The sequence below is a fragment of the Oncorhynchus mykiss genome, chromosome 5 (genome assembly GCF_013265735.2).
Source record: "Oncorhynchus mykiss isolate Arlee chromosome 5, USDA_OmykA_1.1, whole genome shotgun sequence".
Classification (NCBI taxonomy): Eukaryota; Metazoa; Chordata; class Actinopteri; order Salmoniformes; family Salmonidae; genus Oncorhynchus; species Oncorhynchus mykiss.
The window spans coordinates 97031608-97051099 of NC_048569.1; the positions used below are offsets into that span (position 1 = coordinate 97031608).

Below are 19492 nucleotides of genomic sequence, written 5' to 3' on the forward strand. Positions count from 1 at the left end.
CAGAATGGACTCATGTTTTTCACAACTCTGAATGGACCCATGATCTAGTCTAGATCAATAAGGTCCTACATTGACTGATCACTCACTCTCTCTCCCTTCCTCCAGTTCCTTCAGAGCTTCATCCGCTTCGGCCCGATGGGCTACGCCCCCTACTGTGCCAAGAGACTGAGACGCACCGTAGCCAATGGGGTTAGAGGAGAGCCCCCGAGCTGGCTGGAACTAGAGGTGAGAGGGAACTAGGGATATTTTTTATATTTTTATTTATTTAAATCTTGACGTTTAAAACAGCCATTGATTTTCGCATTCATAAATTGAAATGATAACCTGCTTATTACTGCTGTCCCTCAACCCAATCAGCAACAATGGTATTTAATGCCGTTTTAGGGTTCTCTGGGACCTGTTAGTGGTAGTTTGGGGCCTGTTAGTGGTAGTTTGGGGCCTGTTAGTGGTAGTTTGGGACCTGTTAGTGGTAGTTTGGGGCCTGTTAGTGGTAGTTTGGGGCCTGGGGCCTGTTAGTGGTAGTTTGGGGCCTGTTAGTGGTAGTTTGGGGCCTGTTAGTGGTAGTTTGGGGCCTGTTAGTGGTAGTTTGGGACCTGTTAGTGGTAGTTTGGGGCCTGTTAGTGGTAGTTTGGGGCCTGTTAGTGGTCGTTTGGGACCTGTTAGTGGTAGTTTGGGGCCTGTTAGTGGTAGTTTGGGGCCTGTTAGTGGTAGTTTGGTGATCGGGACCTGTTAGTGGTAGTTTGGGACCTGTTAGTGGTAGTTTGGGACCTGTTAGTGGTAGTTTGGGGCCTGTTAGTGGTAGTTTGGGGCCTGTTATTGGTAGTTTGGGACCTGTTAGTGGTAGTTTGGGGCCTGTTAGTGGTAGTTTGGTGATCGGGACCTGTTAGTGGTAGTTTGGGGCCTGTTAGTGGTAGTTTGGGGCCTGTTAGTGGTAGTTTGGGGCCTGTTAGTGGTAGTTTGGTGATCGGGACCTGTTAGTGGTAGTTTGGGACCTGTTAGTGGTAGTTTGGGGCCTGTTAGTGGTAGTTTGGGGCCTGTTATTGGTAGTTTGGGACCTGTTAGTGGTAGTTTGGGGCCTGTTATTGGTAGTTTGGGACCTGTTAGTGGTAGTTTGGGGCCTGTTAGTGGTAGTTTGGTGATCGGGACCTGTTAGTGGTAGTTTGGGGCCTGTTAGTGGTAGTTTGGGGCCTGTTAGTGGTAGTTTGGGGGCCTGTTAGTGGTAGTTTGGTGATCGGGACCTGTTAGTGGTAGTTTGGGGCCTGTTAGTGGTAGTTTGGTGATCGGGACCTGTTAGTGGTAGTTTGGGGCCTGTTAGTGGTAGTTTGGTGATCGGGACCTGTTAGTGGTAGTTTGGGGCCTGTTAGTGGTAGTTTGGGACCTGTTAGTGGTAGTTTGGGGCCTGTTAGTGGTAGTTTGGTGATCGGGACCTGTTAGTGGTAGTTTGGGGCCTGTTAGTGGTAGTTTGGTGATCGGGACCTGTTAGTGGTAGTTTGGGACCTGTTAGTGGTAGTTTGGGGCCTGTTAGTGGTAGTTTGGGGCCTGTTAGTGGTAGTTTGGGGCCTGTTAGTGGTAGTTTGGGGCCTGTTAGTGGTAGTTTGGTGATAACTTCACTGTGATTTGAATTTTGTGGTAGAATAAATACATAAACAAAAAAAGGGTTTCAGTTCGGGGTTCTTTTCTTAAAACCAGTTGCTCCTATCTGAGACGCAGATGTCTCAACTATAGGCACCTGGAAATGCAAATGCGCTACGCTAAATGCTAAATGTACTCGTTAAAACTCAAACGTTCATTAAAACACACATACAGGGTATTAACTTAAAGCTACACTCGTTGTGAATCTAGCCAACAAGTCAGATTTTTTAAATGCTTTTCGGCGAAAGCATGAGAAGCTATTATCTGATAGCATGCAACACCCCAAAATGCCTGAAGGCGACGTAAACAAAAGAATTAGCGTAGCCGGCGCTACACAAATAGCAGAAATAAAATATAAAACATTCATTACCTTTGACGAGCTTCTTTCTTGGCACTCCTATATGCCCCATAAACATCACTATTGGGTCTTTTTTTTCCGATTAAATCGGTCCATATATACCCAAAATAGCTATCTATGGAAACTGGGTAATTCAGAAAAAAACATTGTTTCAAAACACTGCGTCATTTTTTAAAATTAAAAAAGTCGACGATAAACTTTCACAAAACACTTCGAAATACTTTTGTAATCCAACTTTAGGTATTAGTAAACGTTTATAATCTATCAAAATGGTCACGGGGCGATGTGTATTCAATAGCTCCACGTTTTGAAATCATGGTCGGAAATCTCTCCTCCAAAACATCCTGTCGGAGACCGGAAGAAATGGAATCCCTTTCCTTTTTTTTACCAAGAAATAACTCTCAGGACAAAGACGACAATGGCGACATCGTGTGGATGCTGTAGGAATTGCATCCTTGGTCCTATTTAATTTGGTGTCCTTTAAACAATACATGCAAGTGGCGCATGGATATTATTTTCAGCTTTCAGTGACCAGTTTTTCTTGTGCTTTTCGATGAAACTTACGCTCTGTTATAGTCACAGCCGTGATTTAACCAGCTTTAGAAACTTCAGAGTGTTTTCTGTCCACACATACTAATCATATGCATATACTATATTCCTGGCATGAGTAGCAGGACGCTGAAATGTTGCACGATTTTTAACAGAATGTTCGAAAAAGGAAGGGGTAGATTTAAGAGGTAACGATCCCAATTTTGTTTAAACGTTTTGTAGTTCTTCTGTAGTTTTTCTCTTCTCCAACCTTTGACCTCTGACCTGTGTTTGTGGTGACTGACAGGCGACCAAGTCTAAGAAGCCCATTGCGGTGTCTGTGACCCTGATGGACAGTCGTACCATCAGCCTGCCTGTAGACTCCTCCTCCACCTCCAAGGAGATCTGCCAGTTACTCTCTGAGAAGGTCTCCCTCAAAGACACCTTCGGCTTCTCTCTCTACGTGGCTATCTATGAAAAGGTAAGCAGTACTGTGCTGTTTTACTCTGACCTCTACTTCCAGAAAGGTTTTACTCTGACCTCTACTTCCAGAAAGGTTTTACTCTGACCTCTACTTCCAGAAAGGTTTTACTCTGACCTCTACTTCCAGAAAGATTTTACTCTGACCTCTACTTCCAGAAAGGTTTTACTCTGACCTCTACTTCCAGAAAGGTATTACTCTGACCTCTACTTCCAGAAAGGTTTTACTCTGACCTCTACTTCCAGAAAGGTTTTACTCTGACCTCTACTTCCAGAAAGGTTTTACTCTGACCTCTACTTCCAGAAAGGTTTTACTCTGACCTCTACTTCCAGAAAGATTTTACTCTGACCTCTACTTCCAGAAAGGTTTTACTCTGACCTCTACTTCCAGAAAGGTTTTACTCTGACCTCTACTTCCAGAAAGGTTTTACTCTGACCTCTACTTCCAGAAAGGTTTTACTCTGACCTCTACTTCCAGAAAGGTTTTACTCTGACCTCTACTTCCAGAAAGGTTTTACTCTGACCTCTACTTCCAGAAAGGTTTTACTCTGACCTCTACTTCCAGAAAGGTTTTACTCTGACCTCTACTTCCAGAAAGGTTTTACTCTGACCTCTACTTCCAGAAAGGTATTACTCTGACCTCTACTTCCAGAAAGGTATTTGAGACACCCTGAATTCGACCCTCAGGCCCCTCCTGTACATCCGAAGGTGTAAGCGATATGGCACGGGCTTCACCTTTGCCTTCTGATAGGTCGGATTACATTTTGGCCCGTATTGCTGACCTCTTCCGATCTAAAGGAGCGTCTAGAGACGAGAGACTGGGAGTCGATTTGGAATTGAGAAACTGTCTGGTTGACCAATGTGACAGGGTTCTTAGTGTTGGTATGTGTTTAGTGTAATGTCAATGAGGTGTCTGTTGATCCCACCCCCCTCCAGGTGTGGTCGCTGGGCAGCGGGCGGGAGCACGTGATGGACGCCATCTCCCAGTGCGAACAGGAAGTGAAACGGAAGGGTGGGCAGGAGCAGCACGCCCCCTGGCGACTCTACTACAGAAAGGAGATCTTCACCCCGTGGCATGACTGTAAAGAGGACTCCGTCAGCACAGACCTCATCTACAGACAGATCATCAGGGGACTACGCTTCGGAGAGTACAAGTGTGACAAGGTGACGTAATGCTCTGGGGTTACGTTTTCCCCCTAGGTACAGATCTAGGAACAGCTTTCCTTCCCCCAATCCTGACTCTCACAATTAGTGGGGAAAATTCAGAACTGACCCAAGATTAGCATCACGAGGGCAACCTTACCCTACACAGTCAAGTCTTGAAGTCAAGTGATCTATGTCACTGGTTCATATAGTGTAGATGGTAGATTTGCAGTGGTCTGATACTCCTTCCATTTCAATATTATCGCTTGCACAGTGCTCCTTGGGATGTTTAAAGCTTGGGAAATCTTTTTGTATCCAAATCCGGCTTTAAACTTCTTCACAACAGTATCTCGGACCTGCCTGGTGTGTTCCTTGTTCTTCATGATGCTCTCTGCGCTTTTAACGGACCTCTGAGACTATCACAGTGCAGGTGCATTTATACGGAGACTTGATTACACACAGGTGGATTGTATTTATCATCATTAGTCATTTAGGTCAACATTGGATCATTCAGAGATCCTCACTGAACTTCTGGAGAGAGTTTGCTGCACTGAAAGTAAAGGGGCTGAATAATTTTGCACGCCCAATTTTTCAGTTTTTGATTTGTTAAAAAAGTTTGAAATATCCAATAAATGTCGTTCCACTTCATGATTGTGTCCCACTTGTTGTTGATTCTTCACAAAAAAATACAGTTTTATATCTTTATGTTTGAAGCCTGAAATGTGGCAAAAGGTCGCAAAGTTCAAGGGGGCCGAATACTTTCGCAAGGCACTGTACCTAGTCATGTAATGGTGTTATTAAATTAAACCAGACAACTCCATAGTAGAATAGTTGATATATTTACCTAGTCATGTAATAGTGTTATTAAATTAAACCAGACAGCTGATCTGAGATCAACTCAAGTTTCAGTCATGGGATTTGTTTCGACTTCCACCCCATTTCAGTCTTTGTTACCGGTTTAAGTAAAAAACACGTTTTCAAATTCTAACAGAAATCGGCAAAAGTAGTTTAAAAAAAAACAAAACTTAAACTTGAACTTAATGTCCTTTCTCTTCTAATCTCCATTCTCTCCAGGATGACGATATAGTCCAGCTGTCAGCTAAACACTTCTACGTTCAGCACGGCTCCGACTGTAGTCTTGACAACGCTAAGACCGTGGTTCAGGACTGCATTAACGCTTCTCTTCTGGAGGCCAAGACTCAGGACAAATGGCTTCAGATGGTCAGCACTGCCCATGCTCAGGTCAGTCGACTCAATCATTTGAGTTTACGTGAACAATTTAGGAAAATACACATGTAAGGACAAAAACACGAGTCAGATCACTCATTAATGGGGGTTGTGGTCAATTCCATTTTCAATCCAGTCAGTTCAGCAGGTAAATTTGAATTCCAGGTTAAATGTTCCTCGTGAAAGAGTGTGAATTGAAATAGAATGATACGGACCCTGGACATGACTTATTAACAGGCCATTTTTCTTTAAGGTCCTTGCTGGTGATAGAGAGCAGTTGTATGAATTCATATGATTGGCTCCTTCTCCACTGTGCGACAAGACAGTGTTCTATCCAACCGTGTAGCGTCTTCTGATGTTCCTCTGCTCGGTCTGTCATACACCAGGGTCCATATATCAACTCCAGGCAGAAAGCGGCGGGTGTGAAGGCCGAGGTGGTGGACTACGCTCGACAGAAGTGGCCTTTGTTCTTCTCCAGGTTCTTCGAGGCCGCCAAGTTATCAGGTATAAAAAAATGTAAAAAAATTAAAAACATGGTTCTCTCATATAATGTGATCTCAGGCTACATCCTAATTCTCCATCCTTCTCCCCCCTGCCCCAAAAAATATGTTTTTGCCTTCACATACTTCTTATTACAGATTTAACCCTTGGCATGAGGGAGTTTGACATATTTAGTTTGTGTCCAAAATGGCAGCCTATGTAATGTAGTGGCCGCTTTAAGAATGAAAATACACGTCTTCAAAATGGAAGGCAGTTGGAAGGAGGCAAGTTATCAGGTATAAAAAAATGTTTGTTTTTTTTTTTAAACATGGTTCTCTCATATAAAGTGATCTCAGGCTACATCCTAATTCTCCATCCTTCTCCCCCCCCCCAAAAAAATATGTTTTTGCCTTCACATACTTCTTATTACAGATTTAACCCTTGGCATGAGGGAGTTTGACATATTTAGTTTGTGTCCAAAATGGCAGCCTATTCCCTATGTAGTCGCGGATGATCCATTATATTTGACCAGATAATGTAGTGGCCGTTTTAACAATGAAAATGCACGTCTTCAAAATGGAAGGCAGTTGGAAGGAGGCAAGATCAGGTGGGACTATTCTAGCCAATGAGAGTGGCAGATACGTGTTTGAACAACAGGCACAGCGGTTTTCACTAGTTACCGCAGACACAAAGTCAAAATTGTCTATATTGAAAAATAAATGTGTAAATCAACTCTAGGGGGTAAAAACAAAGGTAGGGGGCGTGGATCAGAAAACCCCAAATTGTGTCTGGTATGGGCATTTCTTATAAAGATCGGGGGTAAAATATCCCTGGACTCTCCATAGGTTAATAAATGTGTAACTAAATCAAGCCAATCAGGGGAGATTGGATTATTTGTGCCTGAAAGGCATGGGCTGGAACCCACACCAACATGATAGGACTATATGTATATATGGGCTGGAACCCACACCAACATGGTAGGACTATATGTATATATGGGCTGGAACCCACACCAACATGGTAGGACTATATATATATATCTATATATACAGTGCCTTGCGAAAGTATTCGGCCCCCTTGAACTTTGCGACCTTTTGCCACATTTCAGGCTTCAAACATAAAGATATAAAACTGTATTTTTTTGTGAAGAATCAACAACAAGTGGGACACAATCATGAAGTGGAACGACATTTATTGGATATTTCAAACTTTTTTTAACAAATCAAAAACTGAAAAATTGGGCGTGCAAAATTATTCAGCCCCTTTACTTTCAGTGCAGCAAACTCTCTCCAGAAGTTCAGTGAGGATCTCTGAATGATCCAATGTTGACCTAAATGACTAATGAGGATAAATACAATCCACCTGTGTGTAATCTCTAGTAAAGCCTCTGTTAAAAAGAGCAGTGGACTATATAGGGAACAGGATGGGATTTGGGAAGCAGACGTTCTGTTTATTCCTCTGGTTTAACCCATTATTACATATTCCCAGGTCCTGCACTTCCTAAAAACAAGTTCATTGTGGCGATCAATTGGACAGGCATCACCTTCCTGGACGAGAAGGAGAGGAGACTGCTGCAGCTCTCCTACCCAGAGGTCACTGGGGTCAACACCATGAGGTACAGCTCAGTAAGCTATAGGTTTAAAGGTCACAGTTAAGGTGCGCAGTGGTTGGGAGCAGGGTTGTGAGTCCCAAACGACACCCTATTCCCTATATAGTGCACTACTATAGGGCCCATAAGGTTCTGATCAAACGTAGTGCGCTACGTAGGGAATAGGGTGCCGCTTGGGACGTCCCCCCAGGAAGCTAAGTCAAAGGCTGCACAGTGGTTGGACAGTTTTTTTGTGTCATGGGAACATTTGCCTCAACCTAATGAATGTTCTAGGAACTTTCACAGGTTCGATTTTGGTTTGCTGGGAAAACATTACTGGTACATTGTCCTATTACGTTACCTGGAAACCTAATGTGAACGTCTGGGGAATGTTTTGTGGTGGTTGTTACAGACGTTGTGCACATCTTAGTGAATGTAAGAAGAACATTCCAAGGATACACACTGCTCAAAAAAATAACGGGAACACTTAAACAACACAATGTAACTCCAAGTCAATCACACTTCGGTGAAATCAAAATGTCCACTTAGGAAGCAACACTGATTCTAACATTCAGATCTAGGATGTGTTATTTTAGTGTTCCCTTTATTTTTTTTGAGCAGTGTATATATTTATTTGTATAAAAATAGATTTTGTTATCAAAAACATTATCTGTATGTTTTGTGGATGTTATCATGCTAATGTCAGATAAAACCCTAACTACAGAATCTCAGCTAACGTTCTGGGAATGTTCCTGGTTAGCTGGGTAGTGAATATGACCCTGGATTATGTGTTGGATACGTTATAGATAGACGTTACGAGGTAACTAGTATGTTTCAGTAGTGATTCTCCTCCCTCCCCTCAGGGAGGGCAAGACGTTTGGCCAGTCTGTGAGTCTCCTGACTCTGAAGGGAGACTTCTCTCTGAATGCGGCGATGGCTGGGAACATAGCAGAGCTGGTGCATATGTTCCTGGGAGGACTGAGGGAACGCTCTCAGTATGCTGTGGCTCTGCAGGAAGTCAACCAAGGTAAGACAAACACCAACCAAGGATTTAGAAACATTTATATTTTTAGCTAAATTTAATCAAGTTTTAGATACGTTGGTTTCAACATACGAAAATTTCGTCTTTAAGTTTAACATACTTTGTTTTGTTTAGTACAGTAGTATGTCAGCTATATTCATTTCTGGTTTCTCTCCAATTCAATATAATTCAATTTAAGGGGCTTTATTGGCATGGGAAACATGTGTTAACATTGCCAAAGCAAGTGAGGTAGATAATATACAAAAGTGAAATAAACAGTAAAAACTAACAGTAAACATTACACATACAGAAGTTTCAAAACAATAAAGACATTACAAATGTCATATTATACATATATATACAGTGTTGTAACGATGTACAAATGGTTAAAGAACACAAGATAAAATAAATAAGCATAAATATGGGTTGTATTTACAATGGTGTTTGTTCTTCACTGGTTGCCCTTTTCTCGTGGCAACAGGTCACAAATCTTGCTGCTGTGATGGCACACTGTGGAATTTCACCCAATAGATATGGGAGTTTATCAAAATTGGATTTGTTTTCGAATTCTTTGTGGATCTGTGTAATCTGAGGGAAATTTGTCTCTCTAATATGGTCATACATTGGGCAGGAGGTTAGGAAGTGCAGCTCAGTTTCCACCTCATTTTGTGGGCAGTGAGCACATAGCCTGTCTTCTCTTGAGAGCCATGTCTGTCTACGGCGGCCTTTCTCAATAGAAAGGCTATGCTCACTGAGTCTGTACATAGTCAAAGCTTTCCTTAAGTTTGGGCCACTGTGTACTCTCTGTTTAGGGCCAAATAACATTCTAGTTTTCTCTGTTTTTTTGTTAATTCTTTCCAATGTGTCAAGTAATTATCTGTTTGTTTTCTCATGATTTGGTTGGGTCTAATTGTGTTGCTGTCATGGGGCTCTGTGGGGTGTGTTTGTGTTTGTGAACAGAGCCCCAGGACCAGCTTGCTTAGGGGACTCTTCTCCAGGTTCATCTCTCTGTAGGTGATGGCTTTGTTATGGAAGGTTTGGGAATCGCTTCCTTTTAGGTGGTTGTAGAATTTAAATGTTATTTTCTGGATTTTGATAATTAGTGGGTATCTGACTAATTCTGCTCTGCATGCATTATTTGGTGTTTTACGGTGTACATGGAGGACATTTTTGCAGAATTCTGCATGCAGGGTCTCAATTGGGCGGCAGGGTAGCTTAGTGGTTAGAGAGTTGGACTAGTAACCGGAAGGTTGCAAGTTCAAATCCCCGAGCTGACAAGGTACAAAATCTGTCGTTCTGCCCCTGAACAGGCAGTTAACCCACTGTTCCTAGGCCGTCATTGAAAATAAGAATTTGTTCTTAACTGACTTGCCTAGTTAAATAAAGGTAAAAAATAAAAAAAAATGTGGTGTTTTTCCATTTTTGTGGTTTCTCTCTCTCTCTCTCTCTCTCTCTCTCTCTGTCTCTCTCTCTCTCTCTCTCTCTCTCTCTCTCTCTCTCTCTGTCTCTCTCTCTCTCTCTCTCTCTCTCTCTCTCTCTCTGTCTCTCTCTCTCTCTCTGTCTCTCTCTCTCTCTCTCTGTCTCTCTCTCTCTCTCTGTCTCTCTCTCTCTCTCTCTGTCTCTCTCTCTCTGTCTCTCTCTCTCTTCTTTCCCTCAGTCTCTCTCTCTCTCTCTCTCTCTTCTTTCCCCCTCTCCCTCTCTCTCCCTCTCTCTCTGTCTCTCTCTCTCTCTCTCTCTTCTTTCCCCCTCTCCCTCTCTCTCCCTCTCTCTCTGTCTCTCTCTCTCTCTCTTCTTTCCCTCAGTCTCTCTCTCTCTCTCTTCTTTCCCTCAGTCTCTCTCTCTCTCTCTCTCTCTCTCTCTCTCTCTCTTTTCTTTCTCTTTCTCTCTCTATCCCTCTCTTCTTTCTCTCTCTCTCTCTCTCTCTCTCTCTCTCTCTCTCTCTCTCTCTCTCTCTCTCTCTATCCCTCTCTTCTTTCCCTTAGTCTCTCTCTCTCTCTCTCTCTCTCTCTCTCTCTCTCTCTCTCTCAGTTGTTTTATTGGCATGACACAAAAATGTACATATTGCCAAAGCTTTGGACATTTAAAACTGTAACAACAATAACCAAGGGTCAAAATAACCATACAGTGAACAATAACAATAAGCATACAGTAGAGGACATGTGCAGGTTGATTGGTCATGATAAGACCTCATCTTATGGTCGTCAACAATGTAGTGCGCTGCCAACCCACAGCTCTCTGCGTCCTCCCCCAACAGGACAGGTAGCCTATCGTCATCAGAGAGGTCTTTGAAACCTCGAAAAAGTGTTTCTAATTTGGAGAAATGAAACTCTCTCTCTCTCTCTCTCTCTCTCCCTCTCTCTCATATAGACGACCCTACGTTCCTGAGCTTTAAGAAAGGAGAGCTGATAGTTCTCATTAAAGACGACGAGCTGACTGTCGGCCGCGGCTGGATCAAGGGCAAGAACGAACGCACCGGCAAGACGGGGGCAGTACCCATCGACGCTATCCTGGTCCTGCCCACTCTCACCAAACCCACCAATGAAGTCATGGTATGACCGCGTGTTCTTGTTTTACTATCTAAGGTGAAATATGGGCTGAAGAAATCAACCCTTCACTTTACTCTTACTGCTACTGATGATGCTATTTTGAAGAAGGTTTTATTCATTGTGATTCGTGGTTGTTTTACCTTCCTTATTTCAATACACTGATCATTATCAGTCGGGTTAAATTACTAAAATGTCAACATGAAATGTTTCCAGAGTCTTCTTAACCTGTCACCTGACCAGAGGAAGAGCATCATGGCAGCCAATCAGAAGGAGACAGGCACCGTGGAGCGAGTGGCCCCCGTGTCCCTCAAAGAGTTCTCCTATGAGTACTTCAGGTAACAGTTCTCCTATGAGTACTTCAGGTAACAGTTCTCCTATGAGTACTACAGGTAACAGTTCTCCTATGAGTACTTCAGGTAACAGTTCTTCTATGAGTACTTCAGGTAACAGTTCTCCTATGAGTACTTCAGGTAACAGTTCTCCTGTGAGTACTTCAGGTAACAGTTCTCCTGTGAGTACTTCAGGTAACAGTTCTCCTGTGAGCACCTCAGGTAACAGTTCTCCTATGAGTACTTCAGGTAACAGTTCTCCTGTGAGTACTTCAGGTAACAGTTCTCCTGTGAGTACTTCAGGTAACAGTTGTCCTGTGAGTACTTCAGATAACAGTTCTCCTGTGAGTACTTCAGGTAACAGTTCTCCTGTGAGTACTTCAGGTAACAGTTGTCCTATGAGTACTTCAGATAACAGTTCTCCTATAATAGAGAAACTTCTAATATAATATTAACAGAAAAAGTGATAATAGTATAGCCAATAATATTTCGATATATATGGTATATAACTAACACATGTAATATATAATAATATATTATATATATACAGTAATATATATGGGACAACATCCTGATTTTAACAACTCCTTAATGTTCTGTGCTTCTGTCTGTCTCTCCAGGCAGCCCATCAAGGATGTGAACCGTCAGGTGATCTCTAAGAACGTGGCCCCTGAGAGGCTGTGGGTCAAGTCCAGGGAGCCAATCAAACAGCCCCTTCTTAAGAAGCTGGCGGGGAACTCTGAGCTCAGCCACCGGGCCTGCCTGGCCTTCACCGATATCCTTTAATAATTGATTTCCCCACCTTCTCACTGACAGATGACTTCAACATTATCTTCAAGAGCGTCTTTGGAATCGTCTCAACATTGCATTTTTTAGTAATTTAGCAAGTAGTCTTATCTAGAGTGACATATTCTGGTCTTCAGTGATGTCCTTACTGAGAAAAGAAAACGCTGTCGCTACCTCTCTTTCTATTCAGACCAAAGTGCATGGACAGTGGTGCAGACTGAAGACGAAAATATATATGATATGCGGAGACCCAGATACACTTATTGTAGTCTAAATGTGTTCAATGTCGTTTATGGTAGGATGGCAAATTACATGCAAGTTTCTTCAAATACAGTTTTCAGAGATGTTGCTCCTACCAGTCCTTGACCTGTGTTTACCTATCCTGAAGTACATGGGAGACTACCCCACAAAGCAGATACAGAGTCCTCTAGAGTTGACAGACCAGATCTTTGGGCCAGCCACCAAGGACGAGGCCCTGAGAGACGAGATCTACTGTCAGATCATGAAACAGATGACCAGCAACAACAACAGGTAGGCTGTTAGGGCCTGTACAACAACAGGAAGGCTGTTAGGGCCTGTTTCCCAGACGACCAACAACAACAGGTAGACCGTTAGGGCCTGTACAACAACAGGTAGGCTGTTAGGGCCTGTACAACAACAGGTAGACTGTTAGGGCCTGTACAACAACAGGTAGGCTGTTAGGGCCTGTACAACAACAGCTAGACTGTTAGGGCCTGTACAACAACAGGTAGGCTGTTAGGGCCTGTACAACAACAGGTAGACTGTTAGGGCCTGTACAACAACAGGTAGGCTGTTAGGGCCTGTACAACAACAGGTAGACTGTTAGGGCCTTACAACAACAGGTAGACTGTTAGGGCCTTACAACAACAGGTAGGCTGTTGGGGCCTGTACAACAACAGGTAGACTGTTAGGGCCTGTACAACAACAGGTAGGCTGTTAGGGCCTGTACAACAACAGCTAGACTGTTAGGGCCTGTACAACAACAGGTAGGCTGTTAGGGCCTGTACAACAACAGGTAGACTGTTAGGGCCTTACAACAACAGGTAGGCTGTTAGGGCCTGTACAACAACAGGTAGACTGTTAGGGCCTTACAACAACAGGTAGACTGTTAGGGCCTTACAACAACAGGTAGACTGTTAGGGCCTTACAACAACAGGTAGGCTGTTGGGGCCTGTACAACAACAGGTAGACTGTTAGGGCCTGTACAACAACAGGTAGGCTGTTAGGGCCTGTACAACAACAGGTAGACTGTTAGGGCCTGTACAACAACAGGTAGACTGTTAGGGCCTTACAACAACAGGTAGACTGTTAGGGCCTTACAACAACAGGTAGGCTGTTAGGGCCTGTACAACAACAGCTAGACTGTTAGGGCCTGTACAACAACAGGTAGGCTGTTAGGGCCTGTACAACAACAGGTAGACTGTTAGGGCCTTACAACAACAGGTAGGCTGTTAGGGCCTGTACAACAACAGGTAGACTGTTAGGGCCTTACAACAACAGGTAGACTGTTAGGGCCTTACAACAACAGGTAGGCTGTTAGGGCCTGTACAACAACAGGTAGACTGTTAGGGCCTGTACAACAACAGGTAGACTGTTAGGGCCTTACAACAACAGGTAGGCTGTTAGGGCCTGTACAACAACAGGTAGGCTGTTAGGGCCTTACAACAACAGGTAGACTGTTAGGGCCTTACAACAACAGGTAGACTGTTAGGGCCTTACAACAACAGGTAGACTGTTAGGGCCTTACAACAACAGGTAGGCTGTTAGGGCCTGTACAACAACAGGTAGACTGTTAGGGCCTGTACAACAACAGGTAGACTGTTAGGGCCTTACAACAACAGGTAGACTGTTAGGGCCTTACAACAACAGGTAGACTGTTAGGGCCTTACAACAACAGGTAGACTGTTAGGGCCTGTACAACAACAGGTAGACTGTTAGGGCCTGTACAACAACAGGTAGACTGTTAGGGCCTTACAACAACAGGTAGGCTGTTAGGGCCTGTACAACAACAGGTAGGCTGTTAGGGCCTTACAACAACAGGTAGACTGTTAGGGCCTTACAACAACAGGTAGACTGTTAGGGCCTTACAACAACAGGTAGACTGTTAGGGCCTTACAACAACAGGTAGGCTGTTAGAGCCTGTACAACAACAGGTAGGCTGTTAGGGCCTGTACAACAACAGGTAGGCTGTTAGGGCCTTACAACAACAGGTAGACTGTTAGGGCCTTACAACAACAGGTAGGCTGTTAGGGCCTGTACAACAACAGGTAGGCTGTTAGGGCCTGTACAACAACAGGTAGACTGTTAGGGCCTGTACAACAACAGGTAGACTGTTAGGGCCTTACAACAACAGGTAGACTGTTAGGGCCTTACAACAACAGGTAGACTGTTAGGGCCTTACAACAACAGGTAGACTGTTAGGGCCTGTACAACAACAGGTAGGCTGTTAGGGCCTTACAACAACAGGTAGGCTGTTAGGGCCTGTACAACAACAGGTAGACTGTTAGGGCCTTACAACAACAGGTAGACTGTTAGGGCCTTACAACAACAGGTAGACTGTTAGGGCCTTACAACAACAGGTAGGCTGTTAGGGCCTTACAACAACAGGTAGGCTGTTAGGGCCTGTACAACAACAGGTAGACTGTTAGGGCCTTACAACAACAGGTAGACTGTTAGGGCCTTACAACAACAGGTAGGCTGTTAGGGCCTGTACAACAACAGGTAGACTGTTAGGGCCTTACAACAACAGGTAGGCTGTTAGGGCCTTACAACAACAGGTAGGCTGTTAGGGCCTGTACAACAACAGGTAGACTGTTAGGGCCTTACAACAACAGGTAGACTGTTAGGGCCTTACAACAACAGGTAGGCTGTTAGGGCCTGTACAACAACAGGTAGACTGTTAGGGCCTTACAACAACAGGTAGACTGTTAGGGCCTTACAACAACAGGTAGACTGTTAGGGCCTTACAACAACAGGTAGACTGTTAGGGCCTTACAACAACAGGTAGGCTGTTAGGGCCTGTACAACAACAGGTAGGCTGTTAGGGCCTGTACAACAACAGGTAGGCTGTTAGGGCCTGTACAACAACAGGTAGGCTGTTAGGGCCTGTACAACAACAGGTAGACTGTTAGGGCCTTACAACAACAGGTAGGCTGTTAGGGCCTGTACAACAACAGGTAGACTGTTAGGGCCTTACAACAACAGGTAGGCTGTTAGGGCCTGTACAACAACAGGTAGGCTGTTGACAACAGAGGAGAGGACAACAGAAGACAACAGATGAGAGGACAACAGAAGACAACAGATGAGAGGACAACAGAGGACAACAGAGGAGAGGACAACAGAGGAGAGGACAACAGAGGAAAACAGAGGAGAGGACAACAGAGGAGAGGACAACAGAAGACAACAGAGGAGAGGACAACAGAGGAAAACAGAGGAGAGGACAACAGAAGACAACAGATGAGAGGACAACAGAGGACAACAGCGGAGAGGACAACAGCGGAGAGGACAACAGCGGAGAGGACAACAGAGGAGAGGACAACAGAGGACAACAGAGGAGAGGACAACAGAGGAGAGGACAACAGAAGACAACAGAGGAGAGGACAACAGAAGACAACAGAGGAGAGGACAACAGAAGAGAGGACAACAGAGGAGAGGACAACAGAAGACAACAGAGGAGAGGACAACAGAAGACAACAGAAGAGAGGACATCAGAAGACAACACAACAGAGGAGAGGACATCAGAGGAGAGGAAAACAGAAGACAACGGAAGAGAGGATGAGAGGACAACAGAGGACAACAGAGGAGAGGACAACAGAGGAGAGGACAACAGCGGAGAGGACAACAGAGGAGAGGACAACAGAGGACAACAGAGGAGAGGACAACAGAGGAGAGGACAACAGAAGACAACAGAGGAGAGGACAACAGAGGAGAGGACAACAGAAGACAACAGAGGAGAGGACAACAGAAGACAACAGAGGAGAGGACAACAGAAGAGAGGACAACAGAGGAGAGGACAACAGAGGAGAGGACAACAGAAGACAACAGAGGAGAGGACAACAGAAGACAACAGAAGAGAGGACATCAGAAGACAACACAACAGAGGAGAGGACATCAGAGGAGAGGAAAACAGAAGACAACGGAAGAGAGGATGAGAGGACAACAGAGGAGAGGACAACAGAGGAGAGGACAACAGCGGAGAGGACAACAGAGGAGAGGACAACAGAGGACAACAGAGGAGAGGACAACAGAGGACAACAGATGAGAGGACAACAGAGGAGAGGACAACAGAAGACAACAGAGGAGAGGACAACAGAAGACAACAGAGGAGAGGACAACAGAAGACAACAGAGGAGAGGACAACAGAGGACAACAGAGGAAAGGACAACAGAAGAGAGGACAACAGAGGAGAGGACAACAGAAGACAACAGAGGAGAGGACAACAGAAGACAACAGAAGAGAGGACATCAGAAGACAACACAACAGAGGAGAGGACATCAGAGGAGAGGAAAACAGAAACAGAAGACAACGGAAGAGAGGACAGGAGAGGACAACAGAAGACAACGGAAGAGAGGACAACAGAAGACAACGGAAGAGAGGACAACAGAAGACAACAGAGGAGAGGACAACAGAAGACAACAGAGGAGAGGACAACAGAAGACAACAGAGGAGAGGACAACAGAAGAGAGGACAACAGAGGAGAGGACAACAGAAGACAACAGAGGAGAGGACAACAGAAGACAACAGAGGAGAGGACAACAGAAGACAACAGAAGAGAGGACATCAGAAGACAACACAACAGAGGAGAGGACATCAGAGGAGAGGAAAACAGAAGACAACGGAAGAGAGGATGAGAGGACAACAGAGGAGAGGACAACAGCGGAGAGGACAACAGAGGAGAGGACAACAGCGGAGAGGACAACAGCGGAGAGGACAACAGAGGAGAGGACAACAGAGGACAACAGAGGAGAGGACAACAGAGGACAACAGAGGAGAGGACAACAGAGGAGAGGACAACAGAAGACAACAGAGGAGAGGACAACAGAGGAGAGGACAACAGAAGACAACAGAGGAGAGGACAACAGAAGACAACAGAGGAGAGGACAACAGAGGAGAGGACAACAGAGGAGAGGACAACAGAGGAGAGGACAACAGAAGACAACAGAGGAGAGGACAACAGAAGACAACAGGAGAGGACATCAGAAGACAACACAACAGAGGAGAGGACATCAGAGGAGAGGAAAACAGAAGACAACGGAAGAGAGGATGAGAGGACAACAGAGGAGAGGACAACAGAGGAGAGGACAACAGAGGAGAGGACAACAGAGGACAACAGAGGAGTGGACAATAGAGGACAACAGATGAGAGGACAACAGAGGAGAGGACAACAGAAGACAACAGAGGAGAGGACAACAGAAGACAACAGAGGAGAGGACAACAGAAGACAACAGAGGAGAGGACAACAGAGGACAACAGAGGAAAGGACAACAGAAGAGAGGACAACAGAGGAGAGGACAACAGAAGACAACAGAGGAGAGGACAACAGAAGACAACAGAAGAGAGGACATCAGAAGACAACACAACAGAGGAGAGGACATCAGAGGAGAGGAAAACAGAAACAGAAGACAACGGAAGAGAGGACAGGAGAGGACAACAGAAGAAAACAGAGGAGAGGACAACAGAAGACAACGGAAGAGAGGACAACAGAAGACAACAGAGGAGAGGACAACAGAAGAGAGGACATCAGAGGAGAGGACAACAGAAGACAATGGAAAAGAGGACATCAGAGGAGAGGACAACGGAAGAGAGGACAACAGAAGACAACGGAGGAGAGGACATCAGAGGAGATGACAACAGAAGACAATAGAAGAGAGGACATCAGAGGAGAGGACAACAGAAGACAACAGAAGAGAGGACAACGGAGGAGAGGACAACAGAAGACAACACAACAGAGAATAGGTCAACAAAGGAAAAGACTACAGAGGAAAGGACGTTGTTTTTAGCAAAATATGTGGGGCTCAAAACAGGTGGGGCCACACCTGCCCTGAATGCCGGGTCGTCACTGCTCCTACACGTAGATGGGAGGTTAAACAACACAGCTACTGTGGCTGTGCTGTGGTCTCTGATGATGATAATGATGGTGTTGTTGTTGTTGTTGTTGTTGTTGTTAGGTTCAGTTTGGAGCAGGGCTGGCAGCTACTGTGGCTGTGCTGTGGTCTCTTCCCTCCGAGCCAGTCGCTGCTCAAACACACCCAGCGCTTCCTGGAGTCCCGACGGCGTGAACCCCTGGCCCCTGACTGTCTACAGCGCCTACAGGGATCACTGAGGTACATGAGCACATCAAATACTGAATGTCTTCACTTACTGTACCTATTAGAGGAGGTCTATTAGACTGTATCTCCTCAGCCCCATTAGAGGAGGTCTATTAGACTGTATCTCCTCAGCCCCATTAGATGAGGTCTATTAGACTGTATCTCCTCAGCCCCATTAGAGGTGGTCTATTAGACTGTATCTCCTCAGCCCCATTAGAGGTGGTCTATTAGACTGTATCTCCTCAGCCCCATTAGAGGAGGTCTATTAGACTGTATCTCCTCAGCCCCATTAGAGGTGGTCTATTAGACTGTATCTCCTCAGCCCCATTAGAGGAGGTCTATTAGACTGTATCTCCTCAGCCCCATTAGAGGAGGTCTATTAGACTGTATCTCCTCAGCCCCATTAGAGGAGGTCTATTAGACTGTATCTCCTCAGCCCCATTAGAGGAGGTCTATTAGACTGTATCTCCTCAGCCCCATTAGAGGTGGTCTATTAGACTGTATCTCCTCAGCCCCATTAGAGGTGGTCTATTAGACTGTATCTCCTCAGCCCCATTAGAGGAGGTCTATTAGACTGTATCTCCTCAGCCCCATTAGAGGAGGTATATTAGACTGTATCTCCTCAGCCCCATTAGAGGTGGTCTATTAGACTGTATCTCCTCAGCCCCATTAGAGGTGGTCTATTAGACTGTATCTCCTCAGCCCCATTAGAGGAGGTCTATTAGACTGTATCTCCTCAGCCCCATTAGAGGAGGTCTATTAGACTGTATCTCCTCAGCCCCATTAGAGGTGGTCTATTAGACTGTATCTCCTCAGCCCCATTAGAGGAGGTCTATTAGACTGTATCTCCTCAGCCCCATTAGAGGAGGTCTATTAGACTGTATCTCCTCAGCCCCATTAGAGGTGGTCTATTAGACTGTATCTCCTCAGCCCCATTAGAGGTGGTCTATTAGACTGTATCTCCTCAGCCCCATTAGAGGAGGTCTATTAGACTGTATCTCCTCAGCCCCATTAGAGGTGGTCTATTAGACTGTATCTCCTCAGC

The 19492-nt window shown here is 44.9% G+C and overlaps 1 protein-coding gene across 3 annotated transcripts in view; it reads left to right on the forward strand.

The window, feature by feature from the left end:
• LOC110523043 (unconventional myosin-VIIa) overlaps nt 1-19492 on the forward strand; it is a 70024-nt gene that overhangs the window by 32663 nt on the left and 17869 nt on the right. For all 3 annotated transcript variants that reach the window (XM_036978948.1, XM_036978946.1, XM_036978947.1), the window contains exons 29-40: nt 106-225; nt 2826-2999; nt 3935-4162; nt 5216-5383; nt 5755-5872; nt 7337-7463; nt 8300-8463; nt 10825-11006; nt 11217-11338; nt 11953-12107; nt 12496-12649; nt 18307-18462. In XM_036978948.1, the coding sequence (XP_036834843.1) occupies nt 106-225; nt 2826-2999; nt 3935-4162; nt 5216-5383; nt 5755-5872; nt 7337-7463; nt 8300-8463; nt 10825-11006; nt 11217-11338; nt 11953-12107; nt 12496-12649; nt 18307-18462 (1868 nt within the window). The remainder of the gene's footprint in view (nt 1-105; nt 226-2825; nt 3000-3934; nt 4163-5215; nt 5384-5754; nt 5873-7336; nt 7464-8299; nt 8464-10824; nt 11007-11216; nt 11339-11952; nt 12108-12495; nt 12650-18306; nt 18463-19492) is intronic.